This window comes from Natator depressus, chromosome 7 (assembly GCF_965152275.1).
Source record: "Natator depressus isolate rNatDep1 chromosome 7, rNatDep2.hap1, whole genome shotgun sequence".
Taxonomy (NCBI): Eukaryota; Metazoa; Chordata; order Testudines; family Cheloniidae; genus Natator; species Natator depressus.
Window position 1 is genome coordinate 35,353,763 of NC_134240.1, and position 21,653 is coordinate 35,375,415.

The 21,653-nt window shown below is 38.6% G+C and overlaps 1 protein-coding gene across 2 annotated transcripts in view; it reads right to left on the reverse strand.

Moving 5' to 3' along the window:
* HDAC11 (histone deacetylase 11) overlaps positions 1 to 21,653 on the reverse strand; it is a 65,783-nt gene that overhangs the window by 42,722 nt on the left and 1,408 nt on the right. Inside the window, exons 2-4 of one of the 2 annotated variants that reach the window (XM_074959820.1) lie at positions 17,629 to 17,777; positions 13,415 to 13,515; positions 2,473 to 2,499 (exon numbers count right to left, since the gene is read on the reverse strand). In XM_074959820.1, coding sequence (XP_074815921.1) covers positions 2,473 to 2,499; positions 13,415 to 13,515; positions 17,629 to 17,777 — 277 coding nt within the window. The remainder of the gene's footprint in view (positions 1 to 2,472; positions 2,500 to 13,414; positions 13,516 to 17,628; positions 17,778 to 21,653) is intronic. The other variant, XM_074959821.1, reaches the window with a different exon arrangement.

A 21,653-nucleotide genomic window follows, 5' to 3' on the forward strand; every position in this document is an offset into this window, starting at 1 on the left:
CAATAATTCTTTGTATAAATTCAACACAGAGATTTTTACCCCCTGATTTTTGTAGACTTTTCTCACAAACCTTTAGGACAATATGGGGACCACATTTTCTATAGGCTAAGGTTTTTTATGTGTTTTAAAATAATTATTCTCATTATGTTTCGAGCACTTCTGGTTGCAAATATAACAAGTATAAATGCTGCTGTTATAGTGCTGACTAAATATATATCACTGGGTAATCTGAAATTTTCCGTACACACATACATAATATTTTTAATATTTGAAAATATCAAATGAATCATGTCCTGAATGTAAGCACTGGCTCTGGTCATATTTGGCAGAATAGTTAACACTTTTTATAAATATATTAATTTCATAAAATTAATAAATTATTATGTATTTCACTGCAATGGAGGGGCTGGCTAAAACAACACAAAGGATGTTGGGATATAAGATACAAAATATTCTGAGATACTTGATCATTGTCTGCAGCTTCAGGCCAGCCCTGCCATCAGAACTTCCAAGCTCTCTGCTGTAGAGCTGGGAGCCTGGAAGTCCTAGGACAGGCTCCCAGGGCTGTGGCTTGAGGGCAGTCTGCAAGGGCTGCCCCAGCCCAGGAACGTGAGAGCATCCAGATTCCCAGGCCAGCCAGCTCACTATGATTCTAGCTGGGCCAGAAGTCTGAAAGCCCTGGAGTCCCCAGCCTGGAACTGCAGATTTTGGGAGCAGAGCTGGGCAAATAGTTGATTTTTCAGTTCAGCCAGCAAACCAAAAAAATCAGAGGCAATATTCAGTTTGGTTCCAAAAAATGTTGGGAATTTGTCAGCAAATTGGAAATTGCTCTAGAGCCTGGTGATTAAGGCACTCGTGTGTGAGGAAGGAGATGTGGATTCAAATGTTCCCTTGGCCTGATTCAGAGGATTAACCTGAATCCACATCTCCTACCTTCCAGGTGAATGCTTTATTTTCACATTCTCTCTCTCTGTGGCCCAATTAATTTTTAAGTATTTATGCACAGCAGAACAGCTTCAATAGGAGAGACTGAGACACACTCACCTTAGAAGAGAAAATAGCTTGGTGGTTAGGGCCCTCACCTAGAAAAGGGGGAGATCTGAGTTCAAGTCCCTGCTCCAGAGTGGGCAGTCAAACCTGGCTTCTCCCACATCCTAGGCAAGTACCTTAGCCAGCGAGCTAACGTTTATGAAGAGAACAGAGAGACATGCATTCAGTTCGCTGATCCTGAAAAATTTTTCCTCAGCCAAAACTACTGGGTCAAATGTGCAATAGTTTTGAGTTGACCGAAACTGCATTTTCCAGTGAATAAACTACTTCGTCCAAAAAATGTCACCCAGCTACACATGGGAGCCCCAGCAGCTGCTATTAGCAGCCATGAAACTGATGAGAATGTCAATTTCACTCAGCAGCTGTTCTGGCTGGGGAGCAGATTTCATTATATAAACACTGTGTTAGTATTTCCAAAAGGTGTGGGGTTTAGGCAGGGAGGGGAAGGATTGCTGGTTCACAGAATTTTTTAAAAAAATTAGATTCATTCTGATTTGGAACTAAATCAAATTTCAAAAATGCAAAATTTCCTGCAAATTGGAAATCATATGTTTTGGCCAGCTCTACTTGAAAGAGACGTCTTTTTACTCAGGGCCTCAGTCTTTTATTGAGGGGTGGACATTTCTATTAATTGGCACTATCAAAATGCTTATATTTGTTGTTCATGTGTCCCATATAAACTGAAAAATAATATTAAGATTAGAGGACTTCTTAGTGAAAGTTACACCTTTATGAAATACAACTTTACCGAGCCACAATTTTCAATTCATAGGGTTTTCAGCTCAAGGTTCATCATTTCAAAGTGGCCCAGCTAGAATGAATGCTAATCACACAATGCTACTTTACTTGTATGGCAATATTTGTAGTTACACCCACTCGGCATCAATTTCTAAGTGTGGCATATTTACACACACACACACACACACACACACACAACTTGAAAGTGTCATACTCATCACATACTGCACATGTATTTGCAAGCATAATTCCTGCTTTTTAGAAGTGCAAAAGCATGCCACAATTTGAAAGTCTAACTCCATAATCAACACTGGAGTAAGCACAGTAAACTTTCAATACCAATAAATTAAACCTAATTTAGATTGTTTCCATGTACTTATGGGGCAAGCTGTCTAATGCTACTTTGAAGCCACAATTCTATCACGAAGAGACTTCCTATTATAAAAATACCTTAGTACCACATCAACATTACAAACAAAAGCACTAAGCGTACAGAAAAAATCAAAATGTAATTACAAAGGAAAAGTACAGAGGAATAACGGATAATGATAATGATTTGCATACAACATGTAGCCAATGTAGTCACTCTAGCAAGACATCACAATTCAATGACTAAATAATGAATATTTTATATTCATAGTACTTTATGTGCATAGCAGAAGCGCAAAATGATTTACTGGATACCTCTTGAAAGCTCTCCAAGATATGGTTCTGTATGCGTATAAAAAAATTAAAGAGAAATATATTCAAACATTTGGAATAGATGGTAACTCGAGGTAATTTAATTTTCCAAACTGTCAACTGGTCAGAAATATCCGTCTTCATGACAACGCTCTTTATTAATTTCTTCTGATACGGAACAAAAGGACAGACATTATATAGTAATCTTAGAAGCCACTGTACTTTCTGCATTAAGCTTATCTAGATAACTAGATAACTAGATAGATATTAAAAATCAATACATGTAACTATTTCTTTGGTAGACATTTATTCTCATTCAGTCATCATCAACTTTTAAATCCTATTTCCATTCCTTTATACACGATACTTGTTGCATGTAACTATGGAACTTGCCTCCAGTCAAAATGGGTCCTGTGTCCATAAGAGTAACAAACTGCAAGTTTCCTATAGACAGCAAACACTGCACTCAATGATGTGCCTTCATTTTTCTCTTATGTGCTCTTCTGTGGTTACAAAGCGTACCTAACCCATTTTTATTTGTGCTGATAATGCTACAGGAATTTTTAAAAGGATTCACCATATTCTGCTCAGAAGTGGGAGTAAGTAATTTTCTGAGAGTAAGAATCCAGTTGATGTTTTATTTTTAAATATTTCACTCCCTTGCTGTTTAAGAGAGGTAAAATAAAAGCATGTATTAGACAGACCCAGTACACCATTCACCATTTGAGCTTTTCTTTTGCTGCGAACACCCAAATGAAACTACTTGACAGTATTAAGTTTGACTCACAAAATAGTATGCACCACCATTTCAGGATGTTAGCTTTTAAGAGTTCTTCACTTAGGCCTAGATCCTGCAAAGACTTGACTTTTTCATTTGCTTAACTTTAAACAGTATGAATCATCTAATTTACTCATTCACCGAGATGTGTATAAAGTTAAGCACATGCATAGAGGCGTCCATCTTTAGCAGGATCAGTTCCTTAACCTATATAAAACACCAATTTATTATAATGGAAAAGGTTAAAATATTTCCAAAATTTCTATCTACAGCAAGCAGTACCTAAGACTTTGGAGATCAAAGTTAAATCTAAACAAAAGAAACAGAAAAACAACTTCAATGGAGAGATGTCACATTAAAGCAGACAGCATGAGAGTGATCAAAAGCAAACTTTGGTATACCATCTTTCATGTTATGCATTCAAGTACTACAAACCAGTATTTTTAACAGCTCATTAATTAAAATAAGCCAATTAAAATAATATCTTAGATGTTAAAAATAAAATGGTATTCATATCTTGAGTGGATTTCTGAAGAGAGTACCAAGTTCAAGGAAACAGCAGATAAAGCTTTTACACCCAAAGGTCTGAAGCCAATCAACATTTAGAATCTTATTAGGAACCAGACACTAAGGTCTTGTCTTCACTTGAGGAAAAAAGTTGTGTTTTAACTCGAGTTAACTAACACATCATACAATCCTAGTGAAGATAAGGCAGTTTGCTTTTGTCACGAGTTAGGCTGAGTTAACCGTATGCTTCCATAGTCTTTACCTTGCATACTACCTTGTGTGACAACTACAAACTGCCTTGTCTTCATTAGGGTTTTATTTTGTGTTAGCTAACTCGCATTATTTAAGACAAGTTTTTTTCCTAGTGAAGACACAGCTAAAGGCCCAATTTATTTTCATCAGTGCTGAGAGCCTTTAATTCCAAGTGAAATCAACAAGAAGTGTGAGCACTCAGCTCCTCTGAAAATCAAGCACTAAAGTAATATTATACTTTTTTCTGGGGGGAAAAAGTGCTTCAGCTAAAAACTTCTGCAGAACTACTTGCTTTATAAGGGCTACAGACCTACCACCAGATCTTGCCGTTTCACAGTTGCACCTCTCATTTTGCAGGTTAGGCTGCGGGAGAGATCTGCATAGGTAGGATGGTAGCAATAGTTTTAGTTAAGGTTGCCTAAGTATTTACATTACATTACCATTTTCATTCCATCATAACATACCATTTTTGACTCTTTCAACTATTATTCTTCAATTTTTTGTGAGGAAAATATTGTAAATTTCCTGGGATTTACATATGAATTTTTCAACCTTTTAAAGCGGTTATTCTATGCATCTCAAATATAAGCTTAATAAAGAGAAAATCTATATACAATTCTTGTGATTTTTTTGGACAGTTTTAGCATTGAAACAGAACAAATTTGAAAACTGACAGTGAAATTGCCTTCATTGACGTGAAATGCCTTTTGAGTCTTCCAGTGAAAATTGCTTTTGATTTAAGTGTGTTATGAGGGCAATTTATGCAAGCTCTCTTATACTTTGAACACAGCTTTTTTTAATCTTTAAAACACCTTTTACCTATATTCTATGCTGGGCATGAGTTCACTGCAGACTCTTCCATAGGACCCATTTCTCATTAAAATGGGTAAAGATTTCCCAACAGTGGTCCAACTGGTTTGCTGCACAGCCCGTGCTGGTGGCTTACATAGAAGTCACTGGTCACAAGACACAGGCTCTCCTTATTTCCAGCTGCTTAAATAGTGTTAAAGACAGATAAAAATATATAAATATTTTTCAAATATTATTTTTCTATGTAGGTGATTGTTAAATAATCGCAAATGAGAGGGGTGATGTCCATGAGATACCCTCTTACGATATGTTCCACTATGAAAATATACGAAAAACCTTGTTTTTAGGATAAGACTTAAGAGTATAATGGCACGAGGTACTGCACTCTATTTCCACGGCCTGCTATAGGAACCGAGGTTGCAAATAATCTCCCAATATCTTCTCAACACCTGACTGGATTAGGCCCAGCATGAAGCCATAAGACCCCTGCCACATTTGCTGTGCAGTAAACAATGAATCATAGAAAGCTCAATAAGCGGGTCTCCATGATAAGCATCGGAGCTTGTCAAAATTTCTCAAAATTCTACATTTTGACAAAAAATTTTATTCATTTGGCATTTTGACAAAAAAGGGGGAACATATGAAATGGTTATGAGTTCTTCCTCTCTGTTATTAACAAGCTTAATTCAGAACGAACTTTGCGCAAGACAGAGTGTTAGGGTGGTGTCTAATAAAGCAGTTTCAGGTAATGGAATTTCTTTTTTTCTATTTACGAAACCTAGGAAATGCCATTAAAAAAGCATGTGAAGAGAAGATTAAGATGGCATATATATGCATTCAAAAGTCAAGATGTGGTAAAGTTAAAGTTAGCAGCTTAACTCTACCCTCTTGTACTTCTACTTTACAGTATACTCTAATTCAGTGATTCCCAAACTTGTTCTGCTGCTTGTGGAGGGAAAGCCCCTGGCGGGCCAGGCTGGTTTGATTACCTGCCACGTCCGCAGGTTCGGCCAATTGCGGGTCCCACTGGCCGCGGTTCGCTGCTCCAGGCCAATGGGAGCTGCAGGAAGCGGCGGCCAGTATGTCCCTCAGCCCATGCCACTTCCAGCAGCTCCCATTGGCCTGGAGCAGCGAACTGCAGCCAGTGGGAGCCGCGATCAGCCTAAACTGCGGACGCAGCAGGTAAACAAACTGGCCTGGCCCGCCAGGGGCTTTCCCTGCACAAGCGGCGGAACAAGTTTGGGAACCACAGCTCTAATTGCATGATTACAGCCCATTTTTCACATAATACAATGTCATCTTATGCAATATTTTCTACATTCATCTGAGGTGTGCAGTAAATGAGACAGGGTTGTCCAGAAGCCCTTATTGCATCTTTCATGTAGATAGCTTGAATTCTGGCGTACACAAAGTAATGCCCAGCACTATAAAATGTTGCACGTTTATCTGAAGTTATAGAGAAAAAAATGTATATATTTATTGCATCTGTGAAATGGTATCTGCTCGTGTAAATAAGACCACCGTAATGTACATGTACAAGAGACAGTTAAAACTGTGCATAGAACTTTAATCTTGACATTTCTTGTCTTGAGTGATTAACCATTCACCCTTAATGTTCTCTTACTTCTTAAAAATGGGATTTTATTAATATTCTTAAGATAGAGAACAGTTTTTCTCAGTGATTCTTATGGAGCCAGATGCCAAAGTTACCTGACAAAGGTATCTTATGTGCTGATCAGTAAAGCAAGTATCCAAGCGACTAATGCCAGATGCCCAAAGTTACAAAGCAAAAGCCTGAGTAGTGAAGTACACTAGACTGAACTAATGACAACCCCAGCCAACGCCAAATGTGAGAGAATACTTCCACCACCTTTCAGTGTACATGTTTTACTTATCTATAATTGAGCCTTCTTCTTTAATTGAATTTCCCTATATATAGTCACACTTCATTACCCTACAGATAATATTTTCTGCAGGAATTCCTACCTATCTTAATATGATAGCTATTTGCCCAAGAGTCTAGGTGACAGTCAAAATCAATTAACTGATTTCAAGAACTTTTTATAAAAGTTAAGTAAATAACCAATGCCCATTACAAAAAGTTTGTCAGTTAACATCAAAAACCAATGTAAAAAAGTCAAGGTGAGAAAAAAAAACATGATATATCAACCATGCTTATTAAAAACAGAGTGTGAGCATCATAATGACACAGCTGCATGATCTGAGGGATTTTCAGACAAAAATCTGTAGGAATTTGGAGCCACAGGGAAATAACTCAAAAAGAAAAGGAGTACTTGTGGCACCTTAGAGACTAACAAATTTGTTTGAGCATAAGCTTTCGTGAGCTACAGCTCACTTCATCAGATGCATATATACCATGTGCAAATTACCCACAGAAAAGTTTCTGAAAGATTGTCATAATTTCATAGCAACAAAACAATGTGTGTTTGTACAACAAACACAGACAATGGAATTTTTTATACTGAATTGTATAATTGATTGCTCTCCATTTCCTGTTGTAAATAACATGTGTTTCATAAAAGACATACATCAAACTAGAAATCAGAGCTTCTGGGACTTGGTGGGGTTTTTTGGCTAAGAATGACCAATTTGGGTTTCTACATACAAAAAGTTAGTAAGTTTTTTGATAAACTTAACTTAATTTGTAATTATATAAATTGATCAATTGCTCTTACAGCCTAAGGTGTGGAACAGTCTATGTGTCATAACACTCCCAGAAGAACAACACCTTGCATTCCACTGACACACAAGCAAAAGAGTGATCCATTTTGTACAGGTAATTTCTATTACAGTATTCACTCACACATTTACAGATCCAGACTAACACGGCTACCCCTCTGGTACTTGACACTCACACATGTTATTGTAAAACAGTAAATTGTTTCTATTTTGTGCATCCCAGAAGTGTAAGATTTATAGGGTGCCAAATATTTCTTAGGCTTACTGGTGCTTATTTCCTTTTGAAATTTCAGAGTGCTGATTTGAAGTAAATGGATAAAGTATTTCTTTATATAACACAAATATTGGAGCAAGATGGATACAAATATCAAAGCTACATTTTTCATAATTCATTTATTGCTTCGGGGACCGAAAGTCTTCCATGAAGCGTCTGAAAACCTCCAGGGCCATGTTTTGCAACTAGATCTGTGCTTTTACTAAAGGATGTGAAGGCAAACCCATACATCTCTGGACAACTTTTCAGTTAAAGATATACAGATACTAAAAAGCATAAATTATTCCACTTAAAAATTCAATTTACAAGAGTTCTTCCTGATCTGTCTCCTCAGTCCTAGCTTATCTCCCCTCCAACTGCCCTTCAGCCTGTTTTCTCCCCATCAAAAGATCTTAGGTCAGCCTCTTTGGCTGCTACTAACACAGTGAATGTCTACCTGTCTCCCCACAACAGTTGGGAATTTTCCAGGGGCTCTCTATCTCACCTTCAATTTTGCTACAGCATTCTCATGACTGACACTCCACTCTTCATTCCCAGAAATATAAGCAGCTCTCATTGCTCATCAGAGCATGGGCTTAGATCTGCTATTTGTAGATCTGTCTTTCACTTGTCTGAATTAAAAGGCAATTAAGCAGACTTTGTGTGGGCCTTTTCACACCAGATCTTAACACTTTTACACTTTCAAACTGTAAGTCCTTCTAGCAAACTCCTTCCAAGCAACAAAGAGAACTCGGGATAGTTCACAAGTCACGCCTCTTGATTTCTATAGCTGCAGGAGCCATACAGACAGGAAGAGATGCCATTATCCTGTGCATTCAGATGTGACTAGACTATTAGCCTAATGGAACTAGCCTTCTTTGTTCAAGACGTGTTTGAAAACCATATTTGTTTTAGGCAGTAGGGGGCTATGAAGATAAATGAATCTTTGTTTATCCTGAGCCTGGTCAGGGCCATTGTTATCAGAAGTATTAATAGGAATTCATATGCAACCTTCCCTCACAAATAGATAAAGAACGTGTCTCTGTAATAATGTAACCTCTTTCCACAGCTTTGTGTTGAACACCACTACCTTTTGTTCAGGGGCTTTGTGTACGGATATCTAGTATCTTGAGAAAGATACGGTCCACAGCCTCCTGGCTCAGGAACAATTCATCTGACTCCACTACCAAACAGTTTACCCAATCTGTAACTAATTTTTCCTTTCTTGCTAGTTAGGGGACAAGGAGCACTCACTCCCAACACCAGTAGGGCTTCCCAGCACAGAAGGAATGTTCTGATACCCTCTAATTGTTTGGAAATAGGGTGACTTGCTTATCCATTTCCATCATAATTACCCTTTGGGCTACTAGGCTTCTGAACGTCCTTAGTATATTTAGGACTGCACTGTCTCCCAGAACATTTATATGTAGCTATGGTTCCTAGACAAAGTACTCTGAGTGTGTAGTCTCCCAAGTAGGTTTTCAGACCCAAAACAGGAGTGACGCTGATCACTACAGTTTTGAAGTCCATTCATAATTGCAATTTCTCCCTGGACTGCCACCATCCCAGAGAGGTAAGGAGGTCAATTGTCAATCATGTATAAGGTGAGAATCTGTAGCTTATGACTAAGGCTGCATGTCTGTCACAGAGGTCATGGAAGTCGCGAATTCTGTGACTTCCTGTGATCTCTGTGACTTCTGCAGTGGCCAGCAGCAACAGTTTGGGTGTGTGGGAGGGGGCTCAGGGCTGGGGCAGGAAGTTGGGGTGCGGGGCAGCGCTTACTGGTGTGGGGAGCTCCCCAGCTCCCACTGGCATGTACCTGCAGCTCCAAGGTAGAGGGGCCAGGGGGCTCCACATGCTGCCCACGCTCACATGCGCCGCTCCTGCAACACACATTGGCTGTGGTTCCCAGCCAATGGGAACTGCGGAGCCGATGTTTGTGGTGTGAGCAGTATGTGGAGTCCCCCTGGCCGCCCCTCCCCCGAGGAGCTGCTGGGACATGCCTGTCGGAGCTGGGTAGGGAGCCTGCCAGCCCCGCCAACCCTCCCACCCCCCAGCACCAGCGGGGGTCCTGGGTAGCTGCCCGCCTCCCGCCCCCAGCACGGGTCCCAGGCTATACGCCACTGCCTGCCTCCCCGCAAGCACCGCTGAAAGTCCTGGGCCACACCCCGCCCCAGGACCTGCAACACCACGGCCCAAGTTTTAGTTAGGGGTATATAGTAAAAGTTATGGACAGGTCAAGGTCATGGGCTGTGAATTTTTGTTTACTGCCCGTGACCTGTCCCTGACTTTTACTAAAAATACCCGTGACTAAACATATCCTTACTTATGACCACTGAGACCTCAAAGTCCCCTGAGATCGATGACTGTAGAGCTGTCCTCTGCATATATATTAGAAACACCTCTATGGCACTTAGAACCATGCTATGCACGTGGTGCCTCCTTCCTTGCCTCAAAAAATTATTTAATAAATGTATGCTGGGTGGTCCTATGGAACCAAGGCTCAATATTGAGAGAAGCTCTGGTAAGAACAGAATCAATAAGGCATGAAGCCCCAAGTGAGACATAACAGGTGAGTCAAGAGGTTTAAAGATCAGTAGGAAGCAACATGAGCAACCAACACCACATGAGGAAGGGAGCCACTAGGCAGATGAACACAGCGCTCAAAAAATTAGATTTCAAGCCTGCTTTTATTGTCCAAAAGCAACGACGGCAAACTCAGAGCAGCTCCTTCTGAATTACAGCATATAAGATCATTATTTTCTACTTACAAATACCGTTGGAGAGTTTCTAAATTCACATTCTATGTCACCTGTATTCATTTATCTCATTCTGTCCACAGCATCTGATCTAGTACATTTTCAAAGAAAGGTATGTCAACAAAAATAACCTTTTTACAATTAGAATAGTCAGTGAACATTCTCTATTCAGTATTAATATGTAGAGATATCAACTGGCATTGTAAGCCTTCAAATACAGATGGCAAGCAAGATTGTAATTAAGGTCTCTCTCACCCTTGAGCACACTTGTGTCTTTCTATTCTTTTGTATTCCAGTGCCACATACGTGTCTTGAAGTACGAAGCCCCTTTTTTCAACAGACTGGCACAAAGAAATCCCTAAACAAATGCCTTCCTAAAATTACATAAAACCTGAACCCATTAAGCAATTATTATTTGTAGAAGAACATCTAGTATAGTATATTCTATTTTAATGCTCTATTCAACATTTAACTACTATAGCACTTTAAAATAAAATAGAATTTACCCTTGTAAAGACTAGAACCCTAGAGCTATGGAGGAAATTAATTGTGTTTCAAATGTTACTAATTTCCTTATGCTCACTTAAATTTGCCAAAAAGTCATTTTGCCTGGAGCAAAAGAAAAAACAAAAATGAGTACAATTAGTAGGATGACTTCAACATGTTAAGTACATTGCAGAAGAGAATAAGACACAACCAACTAGTTACATTAAGTCCATTCCAAGTGATAGAAGTATTCATGGTAAATTCTACATTTGAGCCCTCTCCTTTGAGAGCAGCCCACCAAAAGTCTTCACTCCTGCTATCAAACTACAAGGGCAAAACTCACTTTGTTTAAGTGACTGGAAAACCTAACATGAAAGTATTGCTTTTGATTCTGTACAATTTAGGGTGACATGGCTGTAAAGGAAAACCAACTCCTGTAGTCTATGTAGCACCACAGTCTCTCTCATCTTCCCTTCTATATTTTGAGTCTTCCACCAGAGCCTTTAATCCTCTTCCCACACTTTCCATGACAAGGGTAAATTTGTTTACCATGCTGAGGGGTAGTCTACATTCTACACAAGATTATTCTATAATACGGCTGGTAGTAGCCTGATTACCAATTGCTTTTAGGCTTATGAATTTTTCTGATATACTGAAAATACAACTCTGTTTTGTCCATTGTCTTTCATAAAAGTATATTCCAAAATGCTTTACAGAGAAAATATAGTTACTAAGTTAAAACAAAAAATTCTAGCAGATGGATAAGGGGATTTAAAAGGCATTTTCAAGTGGATTTTGAAAAATAAATGGAAAGTCTAAGTTCAGAGCCAAAGAAAAGCTGTCCGAAATGCCAGGAGCTATGCATAAGAAACATCTTGTACCAACAGTGGCAACACAATAGGATGGGACAAACAGCAGGCTGGTGCTAAGCACGCACACTGAACAGTGAGGTAAGCAGACATGTACACTGTCTACAAGGTAAAGCTAGGACAAATCCAGGGAGAGTTTTAGGGCTTGATCCTGCACCACTGTTGTCAATGGAAGCTTTGCCACAGACTTCAATGGGTGCCGTATTAGGCAGTTAAAAAACAAGGGCAATTTTGAGCTGAATCCAAAGAGCTAATGCACTTGTTTAAGGACAGGGTGGGTTGGTCATGTCTTAATATTTTGTATCATCTGCAAACTTTATCAGTGATAATTTTATGGTTTTTTTAGGTCAATGATAAAAAATGCAATCTCTGTGGGACCCCAGTGGAAACAGAGCTGCTTCATGATGATTCCCTGTTTGCAATTATACTTTGAGACTTCGCCAGTTTTTAATCCATTTAATGTGTGCCATGTTAATTTTATATTGTTCTAGATTTTCAATCAAAATGTTGTGCAGTACCAAAGTCAAACACCTTAGAGAAGTCTAAGTATATTATATCAACACTATTACCTTTATCAACCAAATGTGTAATCTTATCAGAAAAAACATCAATTTAGCTTGACAGGATCTAATTAATATTGATTTGCACTAATCATGGTGGTCCTCCTTTCATCCTTTATTATCAAGTCCTGTAACAGCCGCTCCATTATTTAGACAGGGATTGATGTCAGGTTGATAAGCCTATAACTATCCTTTTTAAAAACTGGTACAAAATAGGCTTTTTTCCAGTCTTCTGAAACGTCCCCATTGCTCCAAGACTTATTGAAGGTCAACAATAATGGTTCAGTGAGCTCCTATGCCAACTCTTTTAAAACTCTTGGATGCAAATTATCTGGACCTGTTGATTTAAAAATCTCTAGCTTTAATAGATTGTGTTTAGCACCCTCCAGAGTTAAAAGTGGAATAGAAAGAGTGTTATCACTATATGATGAGACTATACATATAATCAGTTTTTTCCCCAAATATAGAACAGAAATATTCTAATCTAGATTATGTTTAGATCTCATTTATGCTGTCACTTACTTCTAGGAAAGAAAGTAAAATATTGTAGGATACAGTTAATAGCAGTCTTAGTGACACCATTGCTCAGTTGCCCTTCACCTCAAGGTATAGGCACAACCCTAGTCTGTATCCAACATAATCTCAAGATTACTGACAGCTTGTCAACTCTGCTGATGTAGAGACTTGACTTCCAATACCAATTTCAACAATTATCACTGAACTTTTAAATGTTGTGCGCTATGACAAATAGAGGTCTGACTTTGAAACAGTAACTCTGAAAAAAGAGTTAAAAAGTTAGAGGGCAAATCCAGAATATAGCCCGGGTAAACTGCTGAACTGGAATTTGCTGGTTCATTAACGACAGGCACTGACCAGGAAGAAGGAAGCAACATTATGCCAGTGGCAGGACATCTACTGCTTGAAATAAATTCCAAAAAGTTTATTTCAAAGATAACCAGTAAGTACAGCACCTTTAATTTATTCAGGTAGCGTCTTGTGTGGACAACCAACAGGTCTTCTTCAGTAGCTTCTCGTGCCTGTACAATCAAGTCATCTGCAATTAGTTTTTCTTCTGAAACAGCAGGAAAAAAAAGGAGGAAGAAAAATTGTTATTCAGCATTGTTGAACTTTCTAATTTTTTTCCCTACAATTTTAGAATCTGGCTTGTAGGTGTTGGAGTTCCTACTTTGCATTACATGGACTTTTAATTCAAAGTGCTAGTAAATGCTTCAAACACACACTCTACACAAGTTATTAATCACATATAAATAATATAACAAAATTGTTTATGGACAAAACTAAAATAATTATAAGAATTTAATAATGCTCATAGGCCACTTTATAATTTCAAAGTGCTAATTTCTTTGTTTAAACTGGAAAGGAAAGGTAGGCAGTGAAGGTTTTAAAATAGAAGACAGATGAGGCTAAACAACAAAATAAATATCCAAAGGGCACTGATAGTTTAAACATGTATAGAATTTGAAAACTCTGGTCCTAGTATCAGCAATTATTCACCTTGATTCTTTAATATATTTTACTGCAAATTCCACAGTCAAGCACTGACATTTAATTCACTGAATCATCAGAGCAGGAAATGCCAAAATTCGAAGAAGAATTACTTAGGGAGTTCTGATAAGAAGTGAACATTTAGGCTTAATTGGTACATTTAACATTGTCAAACCCCTATTGATATTTAATTTGCAGAAGCCTGGAAGCAATTACTTGCTCTCCATATTTGGTGACCTATAGGTAGCTTACATAAAATTAAGTTTTACCAGTACAAACTACTGCTTTCCTAAATATCACCCCAAGATATCTGTACATGGATATATATTATATATGAATGAGATATTTTTAACGCAAGCAGGAACATATGTGGATACATTTGCTGGACGGTATACCAAACTTCATTTCAGTGCATCAGGGATGGCTAAGCAACGCATATGGTGGAAAACAGTTATGCATACTTTATCTATGGTGATCAACTGTTAGAAGTATAACACCAGTGATCATCACATAATTGTTTATGCAGTGTTGCTGTAGCCATGTTGGTCCCAGGATATTAGAGAAACATGGTGGGGGAGGTAATATCTTTTATTGGACCAACTTTTGTTGGTGAGAGAGACAAGCCTTCGAGCTTACTTCCCAGACCTGAAGAAGAACTCTGCGTAAGCTCGAAAGCTTGTCTCTCTCACCAACAAAAGTTGGTCCAATAAAAGATATCACCTCACCCACCTTGTCTCTATAATTGTTTATATTATATAGTACTAGAGTATGTCTGCTGAGCAACTACACTTTGTGAAAAGCCTTCTTAATGCAGCTGCAGAAAGACTACAATCTGACTGATTTTGTTTCCACTGGCATGATATAAAACAAACAAGTCTGTACTGGTAGAACTTTTGTGTTCCTACTGACCAAGGCTTGAAAAACCCACCTTGCCCATTCACCCAGCTCATGTAGAAATTTTTCCTAGATGAGCAGGGCCAAGGAGGCAACAACTTCTTTCCTGAAGAAGGGAGAAGTATAAGAATAGAGTAGCCAAAATGCCTCTAGTAGTTTTCCAGTCAGGGGATGCAGAGAACAGAGTGCCTCTTCTCTTCTACGAAATGGGAGAGGGGAGCAAAGTGTCTGGGGCCATCAGTTTTTCCTTGAGGAACTGGAAAGTGAACAGCAGAGGTGTCCACATGGGGAAGAGCAGTTGGAAGAAACACCAGCGTGTCCAGAAGGGCAGCCACCTCAGAGGAGCCCAACAAAGGTAGAAGGACCGAGTGTTCATTCATTGGTGGACGGAGGGGATGGAAGTCAGGATTCATTGATTGAAGAGGGGAACTGGGAAAGATCCCAGAATTCATTAACTGGGGTGAATATCAGAATGCATTTAATGTGCATGCATGTGCGCGCCCCTGAGGGGAAGAATTTAATTCATGTGCAGAGACAGAGTTGCTTTATTGATGGAGGAGTGAATATGTGGCAATGTCAATGGAATAGGCATGGCTCAGGATGGGCCACTGGCTTGGGCATGGTGTGTTTAACAGGTGTTTTTGACCTGGCCAAGTAAGCTCAGTCCTCGGGTGAAAAGGTGTTGAGGTTTTACAGGCTCTGACCTTAATTCTTATATTTGAAATTCCCAACAGCATTTCTGCACCGAACTTTTCATCTGTGTAAACAGTAATATTAGTGCCTCTCAGCACACTAATCTTTATGCCTCTATCAGATGATCTTAATGCACTTTACAAACATTAATTATCACAACAATATTATGAGATAGTAAGGGATGGATATATGCAAGCCACAGCTAGTCTCCTTCTTCCTGAAATGTCATTTGCTACTTAATTTGTAATATATTAGGTTCCATCAGCAATCTCAAGAGTAAGTCAGATTCACACCATATATAATTTAATGTAGCAAGACAGTCATTAAAACTCTTTTTAGTGGTAAGAGTCAGGGTGGAATGTTCTCTCTTCTGCTATAGCATTCCAAAGAGAGATTGAAGCAACCAAAATGCTCCAGTTACAGTTAGTCATACTCAGTGCTTCCCCTTGGAAGTCATGTATTTTACATGTTTACAAGGATCACAATGCATAAGAAGGATTTTTCTCATTCATTTCGGTAGAATTGGAGTCATCGTGCAGTTTTAGTTTCAGGGTTAGCTTTAAAATAAATAGTAACTGGAACTGCAAAACAGCATCTGCTTCCATTGTATAAAGACAACCTTTTATTAATTTATGTTCCCCATCTTATCACCTTGTAATTTAGTACTGAAAGAAAACATTTAGTAACCAATTTGTAACCACAATGAACACTAAGTACATTAAATGTCAAAATGTTCATTACATCATTATGATTTGAAAAACAGAACAGAGTCAGTTGCTAAAGTGGTCTGTCATGGATGGGGTCATCTGTGTCTGACAAGTATTTGATAGTATATGTCAAAAGGGAGTCTCTCAGAATACGTATGTCAACTGGCATTAATTTGGCCTTCTTTATGATAGTCTCAGAGAGACTAAAAATTAAATGGGTACTGGGATTGAACTCTAACAAATGTGGATGGAACAGATCTGGTATACTTGCACTTTTTCATCCTGTATTGCACCTGTTCTGAGGATAAATAATTTACCGAGTACCACCAGGATGCTTTGTACTCTAAAAACATAGGGCATTTGCCTTCTACACCTGAATCAGCACAAGCACAAGAGTCCCCTGTTAGAGTCCAACAGGACAAACATGTTTAAGATTCTCAAACAATTTTACGATAATTTCTCTTTAAAATATGTAGCACAAACAGAATAGCTATATGGTTTTTATAAATGTTTTATGGGCATGCATTTGGGATCTTCTCTACCATATACAGTTTGTGAAGTACTTTGGCAGTTTGAAAAATTCACTTGATCCTCTGTTATTGAAAAGTAAGGAACTTTCTGCAGTGATTGGAATTTTGCATGCTAAGCAACCATTAAAGATATTTCTAGCTTTTCCGATTTGAAAATAACCTACTAATGCATTGCTGCCTTCATGAGTCTTTATACAGGCAGCTCCTGTACTTTTGCTGTTGCTCATAGTTTTACCAAGCAGTGGGTCAGAATGAAATTAACCAACTAGTTACTTTTCCTGCTGTTTTTCAAACCAAATGGCAGAGTGAAACTGACAACCATTATGTGAGTTTCACTCTACACACACACCGCACCACAGAAATGCAGCCACAACTGGGGTGGAAAGTTCTTTGCAAAATATTGGTGGGGAAGAAAGTGCCAAGGACAGTGGAGTAAACCCATGCTTTAAAGAAAGCTGCTAGTTTCTTTAATGTCCAAGCAGAGCAGATAGAATCTCAGTTTTTAAATGCTCACTTGCAAGAGCCTCAGCAGTGTAAAGTGCTTGGACCTCAATTTACATAAGAAACATTAAGGGTAAGTTACACTTGCTGAGATTTAAGCTTGTGGTTTCACATACATTAAAGTATTACAAAGGTGATACATTTAAAAAGAAAAAAGCTAGGTTTGCCCAGAAAGTAAAAGCATGACAGACAGTAATGCAGATCAACTATTGTCCATATTAGCAATAACTATATTTAATGTGTACAGAGCCTGCATGCAATTACTTCTTCTGTTCCATTTTCTTTGCACAAGTGTCAGTTTAACACCACTTAAACAAAAGTTGGATAATAAGTGTAACCTTGTCATTATGTTACCTTTCAAGAAATTGATTACTTTCCCCCATTTCCCTGCATCAAACGGATGTAGCTTCTCCAATCCCATAAATGTGATGTTGTAGTCTGGAGAATATACAATAGGCCAGCATGTTGGTGGGACTTCATGATACAGCTCAGTTCTGTGAGGCCTTAAGGGAAAAAAAAATAGAACCATCACTGTTCCTAACGATTGGTAAAGGAAAATCTAATGACCTCACCTCACGTTAAGCAGTGGGGCCATTGTCTGGCTTGTTGAGAATATAAGAATAGCCACACTGGGTCAGACCAACGGTCCATCTAGTCCAGTGTCTTGTATTCTAACAGTGGCCAATGTCAGATGCTTTAAAGGGAATGAACAGAACAGGGCAATTATCAACTGATCCATCCCATCATCCAGTCCCAACATCTGGCAGTCAGAGACATAGGGACATCCAGAGCATGCGGTCGCATCCATGGCCATCTTGGCTAATAGTCATTGATGGACCTATCCTCCAGGAACTTATTTAATTCATTTTTGAATCCAGTTATAGCTTTTGCCTTCATCACTGGCCAAGTTCCACAGGTTGACTGCGTTGTGTGAAGAAGTACTTCCTTTTGTTTTAAACCTGCTGCCTATTAATTTCTTTGGGTGACCCCTGGTTCTTGTGTTATGTGAAGGAGTAAACAACAATTCCTTATTCACTTTCTCCATCCCATTCATGATTTTATAGGCTAACATATCCCCCCATTGCCTCTTTTATAAGATGAATAGTCCCAGTCTTTTTAATCTCTCCACATATGAAAGCTGTTCCATACCCTTGTTTTTGTTACCCTTCGCTATACCTTTTTCCTTTTCTAGTATATCTTTTTTTGAGATGGGGCGATCAGAAGTGCATGCAGTATTCAAGGTTTGGGCATACCATAAACTTATATAGCAGCATTATGATATTTACTGTCTTATTAGCTAACCCTTTCCCAATGGTTCCTAACATTCCATTAGTTTTTTCTGTCATAGCACATTAAGCAGATGTTTTCATAGAACTATCCACAGTGACTCACAGATTCTTTTTCTGAGTGTTAATAGCTAATTTGGACGGCATCATTCTGTATGTATAGTCGGAATTATGTTTTCCAATATGTATTACTTTGTATTTATCAACACTGACTTTCACCTGCCATTTTCTTGCACAGTTACCCAGTTTTGTGAGATCCCTGTGTAACTCTCTGAAGTCAGCTCTGGACTTAACTCTCTTGGGTAATTTTGCATCTGCAGACTTTGCCACCTCACTGTTTCCCTCCTTTTCCAGATCATTTATGAATATGTTGAACCGCACTGGTCCCAGTACAGATCCCTGGAGGACACCACTATTTACCTCTCTCCATTCTAAAAACTGACCATTTATTCCTACCTGTTATTTCCTGTCTTTTAACCAGTTACTGATCCATGAAAGGACCTTCCGCTTATCTCATGGCTCCTTAACTCTGCTTAAGAGCCTTTCATGATAGACCTTGTCAAAGGCTTTCTGAAAGTCCAAGTACATTATATCCATTGGATCACCCTTGTCTACATGTTTATTGACCCCTCAAAGAATTCTAATAGATTGGTGTGCCATGATTACCTTTTACAAAAGCCGTGTTGACTCTTCCCCAACAAATTGTGTTCATCTATGTGTCTGATAATTCTGTTCTCTACTATAGTTTCAACCAATTTGCCTGGTACTGACGTTAGGCTTACTGGCCTGTAATTGCCAGGATCGCCTCCAGAGCCTTTATTAAAAATTGGCATCACTTTAGCTATCCTCCAGTCATCTGGTACTGAAGCTGATTTAAGTGATAGGTCACATACCACAGTTAATAGTTCTGCAATTTCATATTTGAATTCCTTCAGAACTCTCAGATGAATACCATCTGCTCCTAGTGACTTATTACTGTTTAATGTATTAATTAGTTCCAAAACCTTGTCTCAGAGGCGATGCATAGAGGGGCATGGGGGGTGTCAACTGCCCCTCAAATTGGCCTGCTGGGGGCAGGGAGGGACAGGGGGCTCTGTCCTTCTCTCCCTGTGCCTCCCCTCCAGCATGTTTGGCCGCTGTCCCTGGCAGCCGGGCAGGGAGCGGGATGGAGCCGCTTCTGCCTGAAAGAGCAGTGGGGGAGGCTGCGGCTCCAGCTGTCATCTCCTCCACTCGGATGGGAGACTGCTGGAAAAACCAAACATATGGTAACCCACCCCACCAAACTTTGCCACCCTCACTTCCGCATTGCTGCTGGCCAGGACGCTGGCTTTAGAGCTGAGTGCCTGGCCAGCAGGCTTCCCTCTCTGGCTGCCCAGCTCTGAAGGCAACAGACCTGCCAGCAGCATGGCAGAAGTCAGGGTGGCAATCCTATGACCCTCCTACAACTGCCTTGCAACCTTCCCACCCTGACTGCCTTTCGGGTCAGGACCCGCACATATTACAGCACCGTGAAATTTCAGATGTAAACATCTGAAAATGTGATATTGACTAATTTTAAAACCCCCTGGCCATGGAATTGACCAAAATGGACTGTGAATTTGGTAGGGCCCTACTCATGTCCAAGCACCTGACTGAAGCAGTATGTCAAAACACACAAAGAAGATGCAAATGATTATGTACATTAACTCATTCCAGCACTAAATTCAATTATTGGCAAAACTGAGTTCCATTTCTACCTGTTCCACCCTTCTCCAAGTTGATTAAACACTAACCCATTTTAAATTTTAAAACGTAGGTCCAATTTTTCACGTGACATAATCTAAAGTTTATTTTGATGTACTGGGCTCAAGTTTCAAAGTTTTGTTTCTAAATACAAATCAAAATGTACTGTCCCTACACATTAGGCATATAAGTAAGGAAAGATGCTCAACCAAACCTAAAACTCTATGGAAGTACAAAACACACTGGAAATTTAGGGTCCAAACTGTAGTCTTGATTCACACAAAACTTCCACAGAGATTGTAAGAAATTCTTCCTGAGTCAGGACTACAGAATCATGTGATTGTTCTATTGTCTTTCATACAAACTATACCTCGTACAGAATTAAAAGAACATTTTTTTAAATCATACCTCAGTCTACAAATATTTTACCTACTATAGTTAAAATTAATACCTACAATTCCTGGAGATAACAGGAAAAATACTGGGGGAAAGGGTTCTTTCCAGAATCGGACACCGCTTTTTTATAATCAGTTCTCCCTTTTGTCTGTGTGGGTTATTTTTCACATAACAATGGAGAGAAATTAAACACACACAAAAACCTCAAGAAAATATGGCTGTAATTCAGGATGGATCAAAAATCATTTTTTTAAAAATGGATTTTTTTATTTAAATTAACTGTTTATTTTTAAAAGAAAAGTATTTAAAATTAAATTTGAAATTATGGAAAACTAATGTTAAGGCCTAAACTTACTATATTCTATTAAAATCATGTACATTAAATAAAGAAAATATTAAACAATACATTTGCTGCCAAAATTTAAAAGAAAGTCAAATCACTGAACTGGTGAAAGTCACTAAGGTAAGCACCTGGAACCAAAGTTTGTTGAAGTACTACAACCAGCTTTTGACAGTAGGAGAGAGAATATATTTTTCTTTTCAGTTTACTCAACTAGTTTAGTTCAAAGATTAATTCATACAGAGTTAAAATACCAATTGGGAGCTTAAAAAGAACAAAAGCTTGTTTCCTCTTCCAATCTATGAATAAAAACAAGCTGTGAGAGGATGAGATCTACTCATTCTAAAGTCTTGAAGGACACGGTGACCAGAAACAATCAGTTCAATTCACTAACTATGATAATACCTGTAATTAATAAATTATTTATTTTCAATGCAAAACATATTTTGCTAACTTACTTTTTTTTTTTCTTCTTATGTATCCAAAACATTTAAGGCAGTTTGGTTTACTTAATAAAAATAATTTTAAAATGCTGGTTTTGTGCTTTTTTAATTGTATTCCAATTTCCATCCAATTGCAGGTTGGCACAAATCACAAATAACAAATTAATCTAGTAAATAATAAATGCATCATTT